We start from the raw sequence: 21,426 nt of genomic DNA on the forward strand, positions 1-21,426 counted from the left end.
TGATAACTCCAAACTCTCATGGTCTAAAAATAATTTACAAACAGATCAATTAGCACTCAGAGATGGTTTATTGATTAAGACTCCTACCTCTGGGACCACATGGCTTAGGACCAAATCCTGTAGGGTTCCCTCACTTCTTTGTCTTCCCTAATCTGTATTCCCCTCAGCCATCCTACATTCTTAATAAAGGAAAAGTAAAGACACATATCACACTGGTTAAAGTGACTGAGATTTGTAAAAAAAAAAAAAGAGTCTCCTCAGTTATTAAAGATGTTTATTTTGCTCTGTGTATATTTAAAAAACAAGTTAATAACAAAACACATAAGAGGCTTTATGAAACTAAAGCCACAGGTATTGGCTGATTGTGCTGAGTTGTCCCAAGCTGGGTCGTGCCGTGCTAGGACTAGGCCTCCTCCTCATCTTCTCTCTGCATCTCTTCTATGAGTCTCTGTCGCTCGGCAGCCTGCCTCATCCTCATCAGCACCACGCTCTCGTAGTCGCGCTCGCTGCTCAGGGAGCCCTGCTGAAGACACAGACACACAACGTCAAATAAGCTTGTGTTTTGTGTTTTTTATGAGCCGTTGCCAAAGATGATTTTCTATCATGGGATGGACAATTAAGTTTTATGAATCGAAATCTGAAATAAGTGGCTGAAAAGAGAAAGAGGCTGGTAGAGGCAGATTTCAGTAAGATTTGAAGTGATGAGACCGTAAAATTATTGTCATCGAATGCTAATAGTTATAAAGGTTCTAAAAATCCCCATCTCTGTTATTTCCACAGCTTTACCACAGACAATAACATCACATTCAAAACATCATACGCATCCATATTGAAGAAAAAAATGTCCAGTAAATAAACCACTACACTGGCGGGGGAATCACAGCATACTGTATGAGTCAGGCTCTCGTATAGCATGTCTGTATTTCATATCGTGACAAGAGCAGAACACGGAGCGAATGACACCACTGTCACCGTCTGCTGTTTGTCTGTTTGCTTTCACGACCGAGTCTGAGGGTGCAGGGGAGAGAAGAAGAGAGAAGAGGAGAGAAGAGGCGGTCTCAGACATATGCTTTCATCTCAGTTACCATCCGTATGACAGCAGGGTAAGCATGCATGAGACGGCATGCCCCCAGAGCAACTGTGACAGAGTAATTCCGCTGCCTGAGGTCATTAAGCCCAAAATGAGGGCTGGGATTGGGCCTGGCAGTCAGGGCCGGGGCTCTCCCTGTGTGTGTGATTGCTTTGAAGGGCCTGGGCTGGGACAACGACGGCGAGAGATTCTCTTACTGTGGGGAGAATTAGAGAGGCCACAGCCAGCTATACTATGTTCCTGCAATACCGGAGGCTGCAGTTTCAGGACCGCAGTTTCAGGACCGCAGTTCTAGGACCGCAGTTGTAGGACCCTAGTTTTTCGCGCCAGCGCCACCTAGCGAATTGGATGACCGCAAGTACAGGAGGCTGCAGTTTCAGGACCGCAGTCTTAGGACCGCATACTTCGTCTAACGACTTAGTCTAGTTTTAAAGGTTTATTCCACCCAAATACTACTTTCTGTCTTGCAATTCAACTTGGTTGCTAAGAGTTGCATGATTCACATTCAGTACTCACACTCTGATTGTCGTCCATCTTCTGCGGTCCTTGGCTATCCAATTCGCTAGGTGGCGCTGGCGCGAAAAACTTAAAAAAAACTAGGGTCCTAGAACTGCGGTCCTAGAACTGCGGTCCTGAAACTGCAGCCTCCGGTATTGCAGGAACATGCTACTCACAGCCAGCCAGCCAGCCACTGGCTAATGGCTAATCAGCCAGGGTGGAACGCAGGCCAGCCAGCTTAGACACACAAACACACACGCACAAGCCACCATTTGTGCGGTCACAAATGCATACCACACACAGGCAACAAACACGCACATTCAGGGACAAGGAGGGGGATCCCAAAGAAGTGAGGAGACCCTGATTGCAGAGTCAGGGGTCTAGGGGTCTTCCTTTATTAATTCAGACATACATTAAACAGCATTCTGTTATGCAAGCATGCTCATATGTGCATGCTCATACACATACAACACACACACACACTCAGATTCAGAGTCCTTAATCCTGTAGTGGAGGGGGAGGGAGGCTAAGTGTCCACAGAATAAACCATTGTTTTATAGGATTAGATCCAGGAAGTCTGTTGTGCCAAGGAAGTGTCTCTTTAACAAGACAGTGAGCTGCAAGAGAGAGAGAGAGGGAGTGTGTGTGCGCATGAGGGACAGGGAGAGAGCGAGAGATTTGAGGAGGAGAGGAAGGTTTTGTCAATGTGCTCAGTGAGCTAAGGCATCTGGAAAACATCACGGGGACTCCAGCATCCATGTGCTGAGAGAAAGAGGGTTAGAGTGGAGGAGGAAGAGAGGAGAGGGTCGGTGAGGGGAAGTACTCCCCCCACCCCCCCTCACCCCCCTCTCTCTGCCCCTGGATTGAGGAAAGCTGCTATTATCATTCCAGTAATGTGAGCTCAAGCCCTTGTCTGACACGTAACTATGAAATATCACGCGAACACCATTAGGTAAATAAACAACTCTCGCATCTTCAATTAAACAAAATACAAGCATGTATCCTCGAGCCGGCGAAAGTGTGCCCCCCCCCTCCCCCAGCTAATGTACCTCCACTCTTCCCTGCCCTCTACTGGCCACTCTCTGAAGTGCGCCTGCAAAAACTCACCTAAAGTATGAATTGGTATGACCTATTTTTATCCAGTATGGTCACTGGTGGACTGTACCAGGCTAATGTTGGAGGGGAATTCTGAGCATTAACAGGTGCTTTATGGGCAGTGTGACGCATTTCTTCTCAGGATGAGGGATGTTTCCTTGCCCGAGGTGCTAACTTACCACGTACATGTTTGGCCTGTGCATCACTCTATAACTAAACTCTTGGTGTGTATGCATACATGCGTGTCTGTGTGTGTGTGTGTGTGTGTGTGTGTGTGTGTGTGTGTGTGTGTGTGTGTGTGTGAGTGTGTGTGTGTGTGTGAGTGTGAGTGTGTTCCAGAAACACTGGGGCCCAGGGTGAATAGGGAAAACACAGAACACAAACAATGGGCCCCAGTACAAAGCCAAGAGAGGAGGGGACAAGGCCACCACAGAGGTAAGTATTAGAACACACACACACACACACACACACACACACACATATACACACAAACGGCCTGAGTAACAGCTCTGATGTCACATGGCCCGGCCTCTAAACAGCACACCCCAGCCTGACCCCAGGCCAGCAATGACATCATCAGTACCACCAGTGCTGTGAGTCAGGCAGCGTACACACTCTCACACTCCTTCCCACACACAGCAGGAGGCATCTCGCCGCACAGGTGGCCACTGTGCTCCCCCGGCACATGTTGTCGGATCAGCTGCACATTACACCATTACTCTGTGTGTGTTTGTGTGTGTGTGTGAGATCTGTGTGTGCATGTGAGCACGAATGAGAGTCAGTGAGTGAGTATGTGCCTGCGTACATACGCAAGAGAGTGAGTGTGTGGAGTAAGGCGATGAGAGATGAGATTGCAAAATCACTATGCGAAAACGAAAAGCAACATCTGACTTGGCATATTACCACATAAACACTGATAAGTCAAAGAGGGGATTTCTTCTCATAAAGTAAAGCAACATGCGCAGCAGACAGCAACACATTTGCAGGCATTTGATGAGGAACACGACAAAACCGTGAGGAATCTCCCATTAAAAATAAAAGGGAGATGTGCGTTAAAAAACTGAAAACCTGAATCTGAGATCCCTCCAGCTGACCCTCCTCCCCCTCCTAGACAGGAGAGCACTGGATCTACACCTATTACCTATTATATCACCTCACTCAGCTGTTGTACAACTCTCCTGCACCTGGACTGGAAACCATCAAGCCTCACAACCTCATTACCAACCAGAAAGAGGAGAGAAACACACAGAGAAAAAGAGCATAAATCCCTTCTGCCTTTTCTCCGCAGCTCTTATTTCTTTACCTAGCACTTCTCTATCATACAGGATCATTCTAGGGTCACAGCATCATTTTATTACGTGTATTATGAGGGCGCTGTGTCTCTGTCCCTTGCACTCCTTACTAGTGGATGCTTGTAAAATTGGTGAGCTAGGATTTTAAGCTTATTCTATTGTTGTACTCATTGTAACTCAAACTGGGTAGGAGCATCGGCTTAATGCCTAAAATGTAAATGTAAATGGGCAAGGGGGAGAGACACAGAGGAGAAAGAAGTGCGACAAGCAGACAACACGTTTGTGTGGCAACCTGATAAACATGGAGTCCATCAAATTGGGTGCTTGTCTTTCTTCAGAAATCAAAGCTAAGCAAAGATGACTTGTTATCATGATGAAAGGTGTCTGAGACAAATAGGCCACATTCCATATTAAGTTTAAGCCAAAATACTTGGGTCTATCCCCACCCACTACCATTACATGCTTATAATCTCTTAACCTTGCAGCTTGAGAGGTTACCAATATTTATTTGATAACTGGATAAGTCATTAACACTATCGGCCTAATATCTCCTGATATCACTGAGCCGTGAGATGACTAAAAAGGCTCTGCTGCCAAAAGCAGAAAAGGCTTTTCTCTCCCTGCTCTGTGGCCCAGGCTGAGATGTCTGCACCCTGGTGAAGTTAATCAAGGAGCTATTTATCTGGTGTGTGTGTGTGTGTGTGTGTGTGTGTGTGTGTGTGTGTGTGGTGTGGTATAGTATGTGTGGTGTATGTGTGTCACTGAGCTATGGAGTCTGTGATTTATGAGAGGCAAACACTTATTTAGAGATCATTAGTGTGAGAGCATGGAGCGAGAGAGAGAGAGAGAGAGAGAGAGAGAGAGAGAGAGAGAGAGAGAGAGAGAGAGAGAGAGAGAGAGAGAGAGAGAGAGAGAGAGAGGGAGAGAGAGAGAGAAAGAGAGTGTGTGTGTGTGTGTGTGTGTGTGTGTGTGTGTGTGTGTGTGTGTGTGTGTGTGTCCAGGCACTCCTGCTAACTCAAACAAACAGGCATTGGGCAGGGGTATTGCACATGCCACACTGGAGCCAAGGTGAAATTCCTCTGCAGAGAAAACTCAAGCTTCGTAAATGGTAGAGGATTAATCATAGTTCATTATAAGACTAGGCAGACATAAAACCCCAAAGGTCTGGTCTATTATGTTGTTTTTGTTATCGAAGAGCAAATACTAAGTACAGATTTAGGCTCAAATCTACTTCCTGTATTTAACCCTTTACATAGACACATCCAGTGAACATCTGGTGTCCGAATGGAGCTTAGACACAGACCTCCTTTCATTTGACAGAAAAAGTCAGAAAAACACATGCAGGCCTACTGAATAATCCTACAGATCATTGATTGTGACATAAACACAGCACGCAATACAGGTCACTGCTAATTATCTTACAATAATAATAATATGCAAACTGCAAAATTCTAACAAACAAAAAACAACACAGATTTTGCGGATTACCACTTTAAAAACACCCAACAGGTGCGAAGGTGGTACAGTGCATGTGTGCTGAATGTAAGCTGTGTGCAGGTGGGATGTTGCGTGTGGGCAACACATTCACCCACTAAAGTTCAGTAGTGTAAAGTGTGAAGGAAAAAGCAGTCGGCGTACGTGGTCACGGTATTGGACGGGATGGAGGCCCGCTGGATGGAGAGGGAGAGTGCCTTTGGAAACCCTTAAGGAAAAGGAAATAAACAGTGAAAGAGAAATGGCAGTGGAGACCTGAACTCCCAGTGCCCTGGCATTTCTCTTTATGATGGATGAGCTCAGGGATCCTAGAATAGAGAGATGTGGGGGTTTGGCCTATTTAATATCCAACAATACATCGTTGTAAAAGCAGAATTATGTCTTTCACATCCCAGCCTTCCGGGAAAAGCCCTCTGATTGCAACAGATTTCCTATTAAAACAGAGGGGCCACAGGACCGGTAAGAATGCAGAGTCTAAACCATGGAGACGCCAAAAAGCGTTCAGGCATTATAGGGGAGAAAAAAAACAAAACTAAATGAAAGTTCCAAATACACAAATTTGAAATGTCTGTTAATTGTGTGTTTGTGTGTGCATGCGTTCCTCTGCCCTAGCATGTTAACATGGCTCCTTATCTATTTAATGTGCAGAACAAACAGCCAGTGGAATGCATATTCCATATCGCATATTGTTTACTTCTAAACCCCAGTCTTCAAAGCAAGCTAAATATCACAACCATGAATTAATAATTACTAATGATTCAGTGCCAGGAGACACAGGGTAGTTCATTCTCAGACTTCTCTGACCGCCCACATTCACTGAATAAAAGTTATGTTATGGGCTACATATATGTATATTTAAAAAAAAAGATTTTCAACCCTGCAAAAACTACATTGCTCATTCTGATTGATCTACAGGGGAAAATGTGACGCAAATGACAAAGCAGCATTATAGTATTTTGCATCGTCATATATTACCTCTTCACTAGACGTTTCTGTTGGATCTCTGCTCTAATTATCTAGCTTACTCATCTCTATTGTGACTATGTGACTTTATTGTTTGTGTCAATTACAGGCCACCGTAAGCTGTGCCAGCAACCTGATAATGTTGTTGCGATTCCTTGGCCAACGATATGGGTTGATAAAAGTCACAGATTATGTAATGTACCTTTAAAACAAGAAGATAAGAGATAACTGGATCTCCAAATAACGTAATGCAGGACTTCTCAAGACCTCCCAGACCTTAGTCTATACTTGAGATTCACTGAGTAATGGCACCTGGACTTTGATCCGAGTCAAATCACTCTGTCATGTTGCCGTTATGCAACCAGACCTTTGCAGATCGTTCAGCACTTCCTCTTAAGGAGCCAGCCAGACAGACAGGCGAGTTTCTGTTGGAGCAACTCCATAAGGCTCATCATTGAGTCATCAATGTGGAGATAAACAGTGACGACACTGGCTTGCATGATGAATGATGCGGACTTGGATGTACTCAAAAACTGAATGAATGGATATTACAAACAGTGGATACTACAAAAAAGAACTGTTTTAGTGACAGATTCAGTAAAGGATGGCACAGTTCTATAAAATCTCAATTGACCTCAGTCCAATCTTATGCTTAACATACTTTGGCTAATTCGCTGATGGTGTACTACTAGCAGAACTTTATGAAAGTACAGTATATCCTATGTTTGTCGTCATCAATGTTTTTCATATGAGAAGAATCAGACACCGCTTGCTATAAAACTGCTCTAAATGCCGACTGTCTTAGGGCCTCAAGACAGGGGGAGGCTGGAGAACACACAACAAAGGGCCAAAAGAATATCCACTAAAGCCTCAGTTTGGGCTTCTAGCGCCAGTCAAAGCAATATCTGGAAACACTTTTTATCCTGCAACAACAAAAACACGCAGCATCCCAGATTTCAGGCCCGGCATAGCTGCACCAACCACAGTACCCGCTCTGGTCAGGGCAGAGAGGAGAAGCTCAGACAGAAAGCCAGCGAGGGCCAAGCGTATCAGCCCAGAGGCTACATAGCATGACAACATAACCAGCCGAGCAAGGCTACATCCCCAACCCTGGTCAAACGGCAGGTCTTGTGAGGTCATTCCCAAATACCACAGATAACACCAGCTCTTCACCCTGATTGTCTACTAGCATGAAACCAGTTTTGTGGTTGAAGGTGGAAGAAGGAGGGGGTTTCGCAGAAGAGAGATGCTCAAAAATGCTCCGTTCCAGTCTTGAATAAATGTTATGATAATTTCATTTGCGTGAGTAATTGTGTCTGGTCTCGCAGACTGCTCTGGCAGCCGAGTGCAGACAAGGCGAATGGGAGAGGACCAGGCGGCAGGCCTATTGTTTATTGGATCTGTTTGAAAGGACTGGAGGAGTAATCAAAGATAAGATTCGTCCGTTCCCCTCACACCCTGGATGTTTAACCTCAGCGAGCGAGGGGAGGCGTTCAGACTCCAGAGACAGGGAGCCACAGCCGTGTCTCCTTTCTGCTGGAACACAATGTTCATTATGAGGCTTGGCGGGGACAACAGAGGCTGGTGGGGCGTTTATATTATAATGATTATAATGTGCTCTCTTTAAGACATAAGACAAAAGGGTGTAGAAGATTAGATAGATGTACGCCCAAAGAAAAAGAAAAAAATCTCAACAAAAAAGGCACGATCAAAGTCTCAAGTCACAATTAGTGCCTGTGGGAACACAACAAAACGCTTTATCCATAACTATATTCCATATGGCAGAAAATTAAGGTCGCTGTTTTGACACAATTTCCATTACAGTATCGGCATAGCATTCCAAAGGCAAAGACAACACACTGGAGGCGTGAGAATTGGAAATGCAACAAGTTATCCGTCTTGTGCAACTCAGCTTGCCTGTACATACATGCCTGTGTGCGATTGTGTGCCTTGATTGGATAGTGAAACTATAGGCCTCCAGTCAGGCAGAAGGGCCTGCGGGGTGGGCTGGCCTGGGGGGCTTTAGACAAGCCAACAGCAGGCAGGAAATCAGGAAATCAGCAGAGCAGAGGGACAATGACATGGAGATTAGTGACCAGTTAACCCCCTCCTCTGGGTAGCCCCTCACCCTCCCTACAACTTCCTTTTAGACACAAGCACACACACACACACTCTGAAACACACACACACACACACACGCATACACTCGCAGACACAAACACAACCAGTCATACACTCACTAACCTATACACTCTCAACCTCTCTCACCGTTCCCCTTTCTCAAAACACACACCGCTCTACTCTTGACATTAGCTGTGCGCTGTAGTTTTTTTCCCACAGTTCCATCTTTCTCAGTATCACAGTCGGTAAATCAGCAGCCCCTGTTCTGTGCTCTCTCTCTCTCCTAGGTAGTGGGTACAGCCAACCAACCAGCAGGACCTACTTTAACACCTATGACTCAAAGGGCAACTCACACAGCAACAGGGATGATATCATCTGACGGCTGGCAAACATCCTAAAGTGGGGAGAAAAAAAAAAACCATACGAAAATCTGGATACCTTGGCCCTCTTGTACTCTGACCTCACCTGGCTAATCTGTTAGTCAAAGAAGACTTTCACCGTCAACACACCTGGAGAGTGAGGTTCTGCAGCACTTGTGGGAGATTACAGTGGGAGGGCATAGCGAGAAAAGATCACATACTGAGGGTGTCTATCTTCAAGGACTGAGAGCGCTCAGCTAATCAGCAGTACAGACAAAGGTAAGAGACAGATTCTTTATAGTTACAATGAAGTGTCTTAGTGTGAAGGTTGATTTGGTTGTTTCATTTGAGGAAGAGGCTATTTCCATACACTCCATTTCTCTGTCTTAGGATTGTGCGCTGTGCTCACCTCTCAAACAGTCGAACAAGCCCCATCATGTCAAGGGAGAGCCTGTCAGGGTGTGCAGGTACCAGCCACAGCCTAGTTTCCTGACACAGACGTGTGTGTATGTGTGGGATTAAAACATCCAGTATTTGCTCAGCAGGACAGGTAAGCACCAACTAATCAATCTTTACCTATTCTATTATTATCTATACTGCTAGACAACCAACTGCATGAGAAAATAATTCCAGTCCACTACGTTTAAGACACTGGTTAGACTTTCAATCGGACAGGTAGCAGGCTCCCTAATGCGTTTGTCTCAAAGGTGGATCACAAATGGCAGCATAGAGGAAGATTTTTTAAAATCTGTTTCTTGGCAAATCTATTTTAATGAGCTTCTTTAATTTTTAGTTGGCCCTGAAGTGTTTCCTGAACATGATCCTCATGGCTGAAATTCTAAGGCTCCTCCCTGGCCAAACTGACATGTTTAGAAAGGAATGCTGTTGTGTCCACACTCTCCAATCTCCCGCTGCTACTAAAGTGCCGATAAAACCTTTACAGGCCAACAAAACCTGTTTGCTGTAGTGCCTTACAAATTTACAGAGTGAGTGTTTCAAGTCACGAACACAGATCTAATGCGGGCAAAGTTGTTTGGGAGACCGTAAAATCACAGAAACCACGCAGATTGTCCAATCGACATGCCAGTGTTGATGAACCGAGTTCTGCTTTACTCAATAAAATGATTACAGCTCACGAAATGCAAAATTACTGGAGCCTCACAGCTAGGGTTTTTTCTTTTTTGGACTTTGCTTTCAAGTGTGCAAATTGTTAACTGTTTTGTTATGTATTTGCCAAAATGTCTCCTTTCATGTTGTATTGGTTTAAGTTAAATACTAATAATGTAACCCTAAACTTCGTGAAAAATGTATTATTTATTTTGAAATATAATGCCTGCCCATAGTGTGACATTGTTTATGGAATAAGAAAGCTTTATTCCATTTCGATTCCTAACACATTTTGGTCACATCCTGAATCACCACACACCTCTCACACCACAGCAGAAAATACAGAGTGCATCCCAGCTATTTGTATTTCTCAGAAAATGCTAAACATGTGTTCTAAATTCAAGCTATCATCATGATTGTTGACTGAGAAATAAAAACCTCAAGTTCTCCCAAAACAAAATGCGGAGAGATATGATGTACTTAATACGGACAGGATATCAATTCCCACTTGGGAATGTGCATTTTTTTTGTTGCCTTTGTTACTGGAAGTCTCAAGTAGGCTAATAGACTTCCTTTGGAGGACATGCAGCAGACCACACCTGCATTTATGGGAAATAACTGGGATTTGAAAAGTAAATATTTAGAATTGAATGCCTCAAAGCATGTGTTGGAACATCCCCCTGCTGCCAAATATTGCTGAATTACATTAATCCAAAATCAAGCAGAGCAGGTGCATTGTCTAAACAATGGCTGCCTATTCACATCAAGCTGACTGATATAATCCAATACTTACATCTGGTGCTGGACTACACTACAAACAAATATACAGATTGCTTCATACTCTTGCATGATAAGAGTCAAACCTGAATTATCAGAAAACTGATTTATGATGTAGTGTTGATGAAAAATTAGCTTCTCTGACAAGAACTCAACATCAGAGAGTTATAATATTTGTTTCTCTTTGCTTCTCTCCTTTCCAAAACAGTGTTTTTGCTGTGGATGGGGTTCTGCTTTTAAGCGTCACCTCATTCAAAGGATTCACTGCCAAACAACTGAGGGAGATACAAGGAATTGCAAGGATAGATAAAAACATTTCAGTGTATCTCAATCAGATCTGCCAAGATGCCACTGAGGACCTCTTTGTACCGAAAACCAGCTTCTGGGCGCTGGTCCAGGAAAGGTTCCAAGCGCAGGGAGGTGCTGTCTGTCAACATGATTAGCCTTCCATTGGCTGATTTCCGACACATCTCACATATTGGCAACGATGCCCATACAGACAGCTTCGGAGACCTGTCCTTCCTAAAGATGGGCCACAGCCTGCTCCTACAAAGCTCCCAGAGCGAGCAGAATCTCTTCCTGGCCTGCTCTCCACCACCCAAGCCCCCTCGTCTCAACCTGGATGAGCCCGAGGCCCCAGACAGCCCCGACTGGCCCGCGGTCCACCACCACAGCGCCTCCCAGAAGAGGAAGAAATGCAGCTCTATGCCACTACTGGACAGCGAGGAAGGAGAAGGGGAGATGGAGGGGGACGGTGGATACCGACATGGGATCATTGTTGGCCCCAACCAGAGCCACAGCCCCGGTCGGGGCAGCTTGAGTTCAGGGAGGGACGGGGACTCCACAGCGACCTGTCCTGACGACACCGCAGGTCAGCAGAAAGAGGAGGACAGTGGCTTTTCCTTCAGCCTGGACCTGGGCCCCTCCATCCTGGATGATGTTCTCCAGGTGATGGAGAAGCTCCACCATTAGAGGAGAAGGCAGCTAAGTCTTACAGAACATTGTGTAATAGAAGCTGGATAAGTGACTGCTGTGGGAAACAAATAGCTCAGATGTTATGGACAAACCAACATCCTCTGACTAAAAGTGATTGTCACTGTTCAAATAAATGTGGAGACATTTGTTTCGACGATGATCATGTACCAAGCAGTAACAAATGACCTGTGGACAGAACTGACAGCACCATAGCTTTAAGGGAGATAAATCTACTCCACTGGCAAACCTGAAACACAGGACAGGAATTTCTGGTTTAACGCTTATTTCAACATTCCAGTAAAACAGGTTACTTTGTGAATCAGATAATCTCAGAGAACTTCTGAGATGAGCTGCATACATGTTCGCAGAGCACCATGTTTTCTGTCCATTTGTTGTAGTGTTTCCATAGCAGTGTACTATGGTCAATAGGATTGTTAAAGAGTAAACACAATCCCCTTTCAAGGGTTGAATCATGACACAAAGTTAATGTTCTTCTAGCATCACTACTTTCAGAGGTAGATACAATGTTTAAGTTAATAATTGAGCTCTTTCTCATGTCAAGCTCCAAGCAAGACAATTTTAGCCTCTCCAACTTTCCTCCTTTCCTATTGTAATCCCCCCAAATTGCTCGGCGGAGCATTGAAGATGACTGTTAAGACTTAAGAGTTCTATGTTTAAGAAAAGAAAAGCTGCGGCTGGAATCCAAGGTCCTCGAGCTGTGACGTCTTGGCTCTTGGCGTGCTTGCCATTCTATTGTGTGCAGAGGGCAATTTCTCCTCCGCACGCATCCCAGAGGCCCCACTCAAAGGTAGACCAAGGTACCCCCCATCTCTCCTTCCCAACAATACAGTGAAAACAAACACTTCGCTCTGCTTCCAATAAAAGCCAGCCAGTGGTGGCAGGTCGGGCTGCAACCCAAGCCAGGCCGCAGGTCCAAGACCTCAGAAAAAAAAAAAGATTGCCAGAGAAGGCTGTTTTCTTAGCTGTAAATCGGAGTCCCATGCTCTGGTGAGTGGTGCAAGAGAAGGAAAGTGGTAAGGGGTAATGCGATACTTCCACATGTGCAGGGGGTGTCGAGGGAGGGGGACCAGAGACATCCATTACGACTCCTGATGAGGGTTTAAACACTAACTGCTGAACAAACAGACCCCCGACACGCGAAAAATGCTCACTCGCACATACACTGGCACACAAGTGGAGACGCACACACATGCACACGTACACATAAGCACGCATGCTCACATACAAATTTGTGCATGCTACTCTTGCCAATCCCGGTCCCTTTTCCCCAGTTCTGGAAGGAGGAGAGTCCAGACAGAGCCCCAGTCTGAGCCCAAGCAAGGGGCTGTCAGGAGAGGCTGTGGGGCAAAGCGAGAACCAGTCACATTCCTCGGTGCCCCTCGGCCCGTGCTGCAAAATCCACTAACCACCAGCGCCATGCTGCTCACAAACGTCTTGCGATAGATTTAGTACACCATGTACGACCAAACAGAAACAGTTATGTTTGTGGGTACATCTGTACTGTATATCCGTTTTGGGCATCTCCCTTTCTAAACTGGATGTCACTGCCCCTGTTTATTGTATGTTTTATGACAATAACACATTGTGAAACATTTTTGTATTGAAATATGTACTGTTTTGTATTTTTGGGAAGTAAATGAAAAAATAACTTTCAAATTCCAAGATTGGTGGTTTTGGGGATAGAATTGCTTGTGTCAACATTTTAGAGAGCTTGTATGAGATTGTTTACATACTGTGATGGACTGACAGTTGTTTGGCTTTCTAACAGTCAGGAGCTGCCGTGGAGGCAATAAGCCTTGTCTGTCACTTACACCTAACTGTTTCTAGAAGAATTATAGTCTTGGACTATCCAAGACAACAAGCGGCACCATATTACATGCCAGGTAGAGACACACAGGCCTAAATTAGACAGGCATGTCAAGCAGGGTTTCGTTTTGAGTCACAAGTATTACAGTGAACTGAACCTTGAAGCAACTGCTGGGTAGTTTGTCATGCACCACACTGAGGTACACCTGCATCAAAAAAGGTGGCAGTCAATGGCTAACTAGGGTGTGCCGGCACTTTGTCAGCCTTTTTTATCTAGGATACTTCACTTTGATAAGCAGGAGAATAAACCATTCATTCATACACACTACTTTGAACAGTGTTTCCCATGCCTGCTACAATGGCTTGTATGATCAAAGCCTCATTTATATCATTTGTTAAATAGAGAAAGATAAATTTTGCAATCTCAAACAAATATTCACTGACTTCATTTGCTGAAAAAAGGGAGGCTTCGTACAGTCACACACACTTACATGCGTCCTTGGCCGTTATGACACCCCGTCGTCTTCACAAGCGCTGCTCAGTGCGAGGAGTCACATAAACTTAAACTCAACAAGTGGGCAGCATCAAGAGTGATGTGAGAAGAAAGAGGCTGTAATTGGAGACAAATTATCTTGGTGCTACACAAACTGGCCGAGCATCTTAAGCTGTGTATCCCCATCACATCTGGTACCACTTCTCCCCTCCAAAAAATCTAAACTTGCTATCATCTTAAATACCAAGAAACCCTATCATCTCACAAAAAAAAGAATGGCTTTTATGAGTTATTTTTTTCTATCAGGTACTAACTGTTTCAGAAATATTTTGACAAATGAGACATGGGTTTTTCTATTGTAACTGCATCTGGCAGCACAACCTAACGCTACCAAAATATGCCGCACGGTTTCACAGGGGTTCTCACACAAGGAGGGCTTTTCATGAAACTGATATTGTTTATACTTTCTGTATCATGTCAGGACATATTATAGAACTCCCTGTTCACACATTTTTCTTACATTTAAAGTTGAGTTTAGGGCCAAGCCAACTCACAATAGCTCCCCCATTGCATGATATGCGTGATGGACTAGGCCCATCTCAAGGCGTTGGGAATAAGTTCAAACATACAAATATTTGAAAATGCTCACCACACCATAATCACACCAGGGAATTCATTCCATGTCTAATGAGTTAATGCAAACATGTCTAAGGAGAGTATTTAAAGCAATCCTAAATCAGATTGTTTCTTTTATACAGACTGTGTGGCCTTTTGTTCTTTTGATGTCCCGTTACATAGACAGATCTTTATTTCACCCAGACCTCCAACCTCATGTTCAATTTCTGCACCTCCTCTCTCTCTATACCCCATACAAGCTAATATCACACAAACCTAATAGCACTATGCAACCAATGACAAATAACTAATCTGCTCCTTTTGGGTCCATTCATAGCTTTATAGTCTTCAATGGAAGTGTGCTGGTCTCCTTCCTAGAAGTCCGTTATCTCCATCCGGAGAGAGCTCACTCCAGGGTTGGATACGCCAACTCCACAGCCACATGCATCCCTCCCAGACTCAGGGGCTATTTTAGGTGAGAGTGCACTTTCAAGCACGAGCGAACCGGCGGGCTGGAAAAACGATCCCAGAATAGCTGATCTGCTACATCTGGTTTGTGTCGTGACAAGCCTGCGATGACTCTTCGCCTCTAGATGGAAGAAGCAGGCGTACAAAGCCAAGATTTAAATCCTTCGCTATAGATGCACTTTAAAAATACAGTATATTAAACTACACAATAAACCATAAATCGTGACACAGTGATTCATGATGGTGTCACACTTCCAGGGGCATGAGTGCTAGTTCTGACAGGGATGAGGCAGATGGGCAGACATTGAATCCATATCCGAGGCAGTCTGGGAGGTGACATATGAATTATTAGTCATATTGTGTGGAATCCTTACAGTCGGCCACAGATGTGAAATCCTATTGTGATGCAGCAACTATTTACAGCTCATTGGGGACAGCTCACACAAAACCTCTGCACTTAGATGTATTTGAGCCCTACAGTACATAGTTTCTTTTGCCACACAAGCCACAATTAATGTTAAATTATTGTTCATGGTTTTACTTCAAGTTCATTCATGCTTTGTGTCGGGCAACATGACTCATTCAGGATTCCAGGAGTGTGTGTACGTTACAATGGCAGTCTAAAAAACATGCTCGCATTTATATGAGAATGATTTACGGCACTTTGTTCATAAACCTACTTATTTCCCAGCCTTTCATTATGAGAATTTATTATGGCAAGGGGCAAAGATACACAACAAAGCACACTCTGGAGGTGAAACTAAATCCAATCCAAATATGAGGGGTCTGAATTAAGTCAGGAGCATGGGGAGCAATTCCACATACTGTGGGAGACGAGGGCCTCCCCATTCTGAATCTTAATATCCATGGCGAGAAAAACTGGGTGAATGGACTAGGGCCCATTACAAATCATGTCATAATAAAATGATGTCCTTGTCTCCATTTTGGACAAGTAGAACAAAAACAGAGCCAGGAACATGTAGTTCGCATTCAACAGTTCAACAGGTCTCCTCAGTGTGTCTCCGTGAGTGCAGCGTAAATCTAACACACCACGGTATACTAAGTCATGTTCAAGGTCTCTGGACCCCTGAGGGGGTCTTCAAGGGGAGTTTGGGGCCCCAGCTGCATCAGGTCCCTCACACTGGCCCCAGACTCATTTATTAAGCCCAGCAGTTGGAAGTGAAGCTGAAGCTGAGGTCATATGTGTGTGTGTCTCTGGGCTCCCTACAGTGAGACCTTGACCCCCTCAGCACTAGAGCTGGATTGATGAGGTTAAAGAAGAAAGTCTTCGCCCAAGCTGCTCCTATGTGATTGCAGCTGGCTGAAGGAGAGACGGAGCTATAGAGGGGTAGAGGATGGGAGAGGGATCTGACTTTTGGCTTCCTGATAGACTCCCAGGGATAGGACCTCCAAGGCTCTTTTTATTCCCTTTTTCTTTCTCCTCCATCACTATCTATCTCTCTTTCTCCACCCCCCTCGGAGTCCACTGACCCCAGGCCAGATGTGGAACATTATTACTAATATCCACACTGGTTCACCCATTATGTCATGTGGGGCCTCTTTAGCGAGGTGCGTTCTTGCTGAGGGCTAATGTGAAAATTACCCCGCCATAGTCATGTTTTCATTCTCGGGCGCAGCGCAAAAAAGATAGAGATGAAGCAATCAGCTTCGGATATCTGTAAGGCAAACCCGGTTACCATAATAACATTAAAACAGATTAGTGTGACAAGTCCCAGTGCGCAGGCTGTGAGCCCCACATGCTGGCCCTGACGAGGGGGCCTGAGACACCGCACTGGGTCGAGGGGTGAAACCCAGTTCACCGGCAGCTCTGGGGAAACAGAAAAGTGGAGGAGGGAGAGAGTCTACTGATCCACGGTCCCACACAGACTCCTTACTGTACAGTTAATGATCGCGGAGATCGAGGAGAGCTACAACGGACATGGTGAAGAGAAAAAATAAAACATGACATCATACTAATCTAATGTCTATAAAGAAAAACTATATTCTCAATGGATATAGCTGAAATGAGATTATCCTTGGACAGGAAAGGAGCTAATGTGTGTGTGGTGCCTCCATGTGTGCTGGCAGTGAAAGAGAAAATATTAGGCATGCAAAATCAATTAAAAAAAAATGTTCAAAATTGCAATACTGACTACTGTGATTTCCAAATCACAAGAGGCAACATATTTTCATCAGAGGGGAAATGTTTTAGACAGTTTTCCTCAATAAGGTATTCTGCTTTTCTGCAGAAATCCATGGCTACAAATCAAGTTGTAATTTGAGATTACTTACTAGTGCAGATTCAAACTGAGCGGCCCCACCGCCACCACACACAAACACACTAAAAATATTTATAGAAAAAAAAATCTATTTGCTTTTTTGTCAGCAGCTATGGGGACATAAGCTGACTTGGCACCAGCATGGACATTTTGGGCAGCCTCTCGTGCCAGGCTACCATTATAGCACGCCGCTCCTCTTGGGTTGCTGTGTGAAGCACAGCATTCCTGGGGTCTCCCAGGTCAGGCCCGTTAATGAGTGGCGGACCAGGGGCCTTGGGCCAGCGCCGGGCCAACTCCTCGCCACTCCAAGGCAAACAAACTGAGCCCCATTTAACCAAACACATTGTTCTAGGCCAGACGAGAGGGGTGCAAGCACTGGGGCAATATTTGCACCACTGATACGAAAATAAAACCTCAGAAAGTTTACATACCTCTCTTTGTGGGACAGTGTTTAGGAAATAGTATTTGTGTTGGAAGCAGTGTACATGGGAAGATTTTGTAACATAGGGCTGACATTATGCTTCATGGGAGAGGGAGGGAATTACAACTAAGCATATTTGGGTTGTGGAGAAGTTGGATCGTTAGTATTGCTGGCTGGTTAGTATTTTACTCATACCTGTGAAGAAATAAACTGGCCAGGTTGTGATACTGGAGTGACAACTTCCGGCTCTCCTTCAAGCCACGAAATCTTCAATGGGTTTCCATTAAGGCCACTTTCATTCTTAAATGCCAGTTCCTAAAGAAACAAAACAATTTGTTAGTGGATCTGCTGACAGGATGGTTTCTCTACCACTATAATATTAGGACAGAAACAACTCTTTCTCCTTGTGATTTTCATAACGTTTTGTTATATCTTTCACCTGGGCATTTGTGCTGTAGTATAATATATACATATGTGAAAAAACACATGCAAACATGGGAAGGGGGGTGAACTTTAACTATCCCAAACCCCCTGAGCATGGCTGGGACCCAGAGATGAGCAGGCACAGACCACAGACCCTGAGCCAGGATCACGGTGGAACATCAGATTTGTTCTCTGGAGGGAAAACCACACGACGTGGTGGAGGAACCACAACAAAACAGCACACCATCGCAACAAAGGGCCCGAGGACCCAGACACTGGGGAACAATGAGGCGGCTCAAGTCCTTCCGTCCACTGGTTCCCATCAGCGCACAGAGAGCTCCAGTGTACAAGATGACTAGAACAACATCATTATGGAGTCGGGTAGTGTGGCCTGAGGGTGTCTCTGTGACAGGTGTCATTCTTAGTAATAATCAAACTCAGCAGGTCACCTTGGATGTCAAGGCTAGTGAGTAGTAAACAAATGTGGTTCTACGCAAATGCCTGCTTTGAAAAAGATTTTCATTATGGAATAAGCAGAATGAGGACACTGACCGGGGAAGAGTTAGGTACTTACAGCTGCTCTGACAGTTGCAAATTCAACCACAGCACTTCCTTTCTTCTTACTCGATACAAGCACATTCAAAACATCCCCGTACTGGAGGTAAAAAAGAAAGGGAGAATGAAAGAAAAGTAAAACAGAGGGGAAAGAGAGATGCAGAACATTCAAATTAGTATTTCCTGTCACAGCACAAACCATAACCATGAAAATGCAAAGCATACGCAGACTCAAAAATTCAAAACACTGGTGAATGCAACAGACTTCTGGAATAAAAGTGAGGATCCAATATGTGTTTGGTTAATAAAACCAAATCTCTAATGATAGGGTTCTTATGTCTGGGAACGAGCCAGAGACATTGCACAGAACATTCAAGTAACATCATGTACAAAAATGAGACCTCTGTGACATCTCAACAGAGACCAGTCTGGGACATCTGAGCAATGCTGGATGTCATCATTTTAGCTACTCCTTGTGCAGTGAGAACCATCGATAAACCATGTCCTGGTATGGAGGCTGAAATTAGCTATGGCCCTCGTCCAGCTCCCTGCCACTAAGACTAAGCACAGGGACGAAGGGTTGGACAGACGAAGGGAGGCAGGGGAAGAGTGTCTCAGCCAAGGTCACTCCCTGACTTCTGCCCAAGAGAGATGGAAGGAGGGGGGAACGCTGGGGACAGGTTTTGGCTGGGGTGGCTGAAAACCTGGTCCCTCTCAGATGCAGTCATAATAAGAGCGAAGGGTTTTTGGCCTGTGGTGGAGTTCCTCAGGGTCTGTCTCTGTAGCGGACGGGCCTGTGTCACCTGTAACAAAGGCCCTCTGTCATTAAGCTCTCCCCCCACCCAGACCAGATGCTTGGGAGCAAAGAGGAGCAAGGAGTAGGCCTCTGAGAATCACATGATTCCCTGGAAATGTAGCTCTCTGGGAACGAGACGGGCCAGGAATGCTAATGCTTGCTGAGGACACTCTAGAGCAGGCCAACAGTGACAAAGGAGACTCTCAAAAGGCCCCCCATTTCATAAAATCTAAATATCTTAATATGTCTCTTTTTCCCTTAAAAGAACATGTAATATTTTGAATGGCCAAAGTACACAAATCCACACACGTACACATAGACACACATACTTGCTTTCCCACACAGAGGTGGCTATTTCTACTCTCCCAAACCATTAACCATCACTCATCATAGCTTGCCAGCTCAAACAGAATATTTTTCCCAATTTCACTCCCTTTGCTTAAGAATTTAAAAAGCAACAATCTTCTTTTTTCCGTAGTCTTTGCTCTGACCCGGCCCTCCTTGCCTGGGACTATTGATTGAGTGCGTGCGGAGGAGAAATTCAAACGCCTATTTCCGGGCGGGCTGACGTCAGAGACACTTGCCCTATCCTCATTCCAGGCCAACCTACGCCCTACCAAAAGCCCCTGTGGCGGATCACAGCACAAGGTGGTACTGGGTTGCATGAGAAGAGCACATTTCCTAGCGACTCCCTTGGCACAGCTAAATCGCCTGGTAACAGGGGCACTAACAATGGCGTGCATGGCTTTAAAAGGGCACTACAACATTGCCCTCAGCACTTTCACTGCAACAAAACTTAATGGGCCTTGTTTAAGGGGAAGAATAAAACCATCTACAACGCTGATGTCATGCAGACCTCAAACATGGCCGGACTCTGTAGGCAGGTTTTGTTACAGAGGAGCTCTCTCCCGTCCGGGAGACACGGAGACAGAAAGGTGGGACCTCACCGTTACTGTCTGTTGTGTGCAGAGCATGAGTCGTGAAGTTTATCAGACTGTTTTTGTACCATTTATTTGTGGCCCTTATAGCACTGCGGCACTAATTATTTGACTTTTAGGGATACCCACCTTTTGTAGAAGTCTGGAAAGAACGTCTTGAGAGTAGCCCCCATTCGTCTCATCATCTTTTTTACACTTCCACTTCAACTGGAAAGAGGGAGAAAGAAGACAGACAGAAAGGAGAAGTCAATATTGGTCAAGAGGATTTATAGAATTCAAATAGTGCATGCAAACACTTACTCTGTATGATAATATCTAACCAGTGGGTGCACATAACTGATTCATCTAAGCTATGATCAGGAGACAAAACACGCCGGCTACGTCTGGCTCTGATGACACACTGACTAGCACAGCATCAGGACAGAGACCGGAGCTATGGGCGGAGGTGTTGTTAAGCTGTTCGAGCATCACCTTGGCACCACCTGTGAGACCTGCAGTCAATTTCCATTCAGCCGGAGGTGCCGGGCAGCTAGAAAGAGCAAAAATTAACACGTGGACCCGTGGACCGGAGACTGCACCGTGACTCACCTGCTTAACTATAAGCCCACAGAATAGAGCACAACACCAGCCACTTTAACGACCAAGTAATCCAAACCAGGTCGATGCCAAAGGAATGTGCTCTGTGGTGGGCAGGGAGGGAGACAGTCCTCCTCGGGTATGTGGCCAAGAGGAAATGTCTGTAATGCTGATACTTAATCAATGACAATTGTCCTGGACAATTTAATAGCCAGAGTTTGTATCTGTCCCCTTCCAAGGTTCCTATCAGACCCTTACTGGCCC

The 21,426-nt window shown here is 45.0% G+C and overlaps 2 protein-coding genes across 6 annotated transcripts in view; one reads left to right on the forward strand and one right to left on the reverse strand.

The window, feature by feature from the left end:
- Positions 1–287: 287 nt before the first annotated feature.
- dnajc17 (DnaJ (Hsp40) homolog, subfamily C, member 17) overlaps positions 288–21,426 on the reverse strand; it is a 33,316-nt gene continuing 12,177 nt past the window's right edge. For 2 of the 4 annotated variants that reach the window (XM_071521683.1, XM_071521682.1), the window contains 4 exons: positions 20,716–20,793; positions 18,872–18,952; positions 18,070–18,189; positions 288–523 (listed from right to left, as the gene is read on the reverse strand). In XM_071521683.1, the coding sequence (XP_071377784.1) occupies positions 404–523; positions 18,070–18,189; positions 18,872–18,952; positions 20,716–20,793 (399 nt within the window). In that variant the 3' untranslated portion in view covers positions 288–403. The remainder of the gene's footprint in view (positions 524–18,069; positions 18,190–18,871; positions 18,953–20,715; positions 20,794–21,426) is intronic. The other 2 variants (XM_071521684.1, XM_071521685.1) reach the window with 2 other exon arrangements.
- On the forward strand, positions 8,926–13,916 carry LOC139645834 (cdc42 effector protein 3). Of its 2 annotated transcripts, none has more exons than XM_071521686.1 (3): positions 8,926–9,191; positions 9,303–9,462; positions 11,005–13,916. In XM_071521686.1, the coding sequence occupies exon 3, from the start codon at positions 11,142–11,144 to the stop codon at positions 11,766–11,768; it is 627 nt and encodes a 208-aa protein (XP_071377787.1). In that variant the 5' UTR covers positions 8,926–9,191; positions 9,303–9,462; positions 11,005–11,141; the 3' UTR covers positions 11,769–13,916. The 2 variants fall into 2 exon arrangements, with proteins under 2 accessions (XP_071377787.1, XP_071377788.1); XM_071521687.1 differs by having other exon boundaries at positions 9,333–9,462.

This window comes from Centroberyx affinis, unplaced genomic scaffold (genome assembly GCF_046629955.1).
Source record: "Centroberyx affinis isolate AG114_WGS23_722 - 3 ecotype Tasmania unplaced genomic scaffold, CSIRO-AGI_Caff_v1 ptg000915l_1, whole genome shotgun sequence".
NCBI classification, from domain to species: domain Eukaryota; kingdom Metazoa; phylum Chordata; class Actinopteri; order Beryciformes; family Berycidae; genus Centroberyx; species Centroberyx affinis.

Coding starts and splice junctions, on each gene's coding strand:
- LOC139645834 (XM_071521686.1), top strand. CDS start 11,142: ATGCCACTGAGGACCTCTTTGTACCGAAAACCAGCTTCTGGGCGCTGG.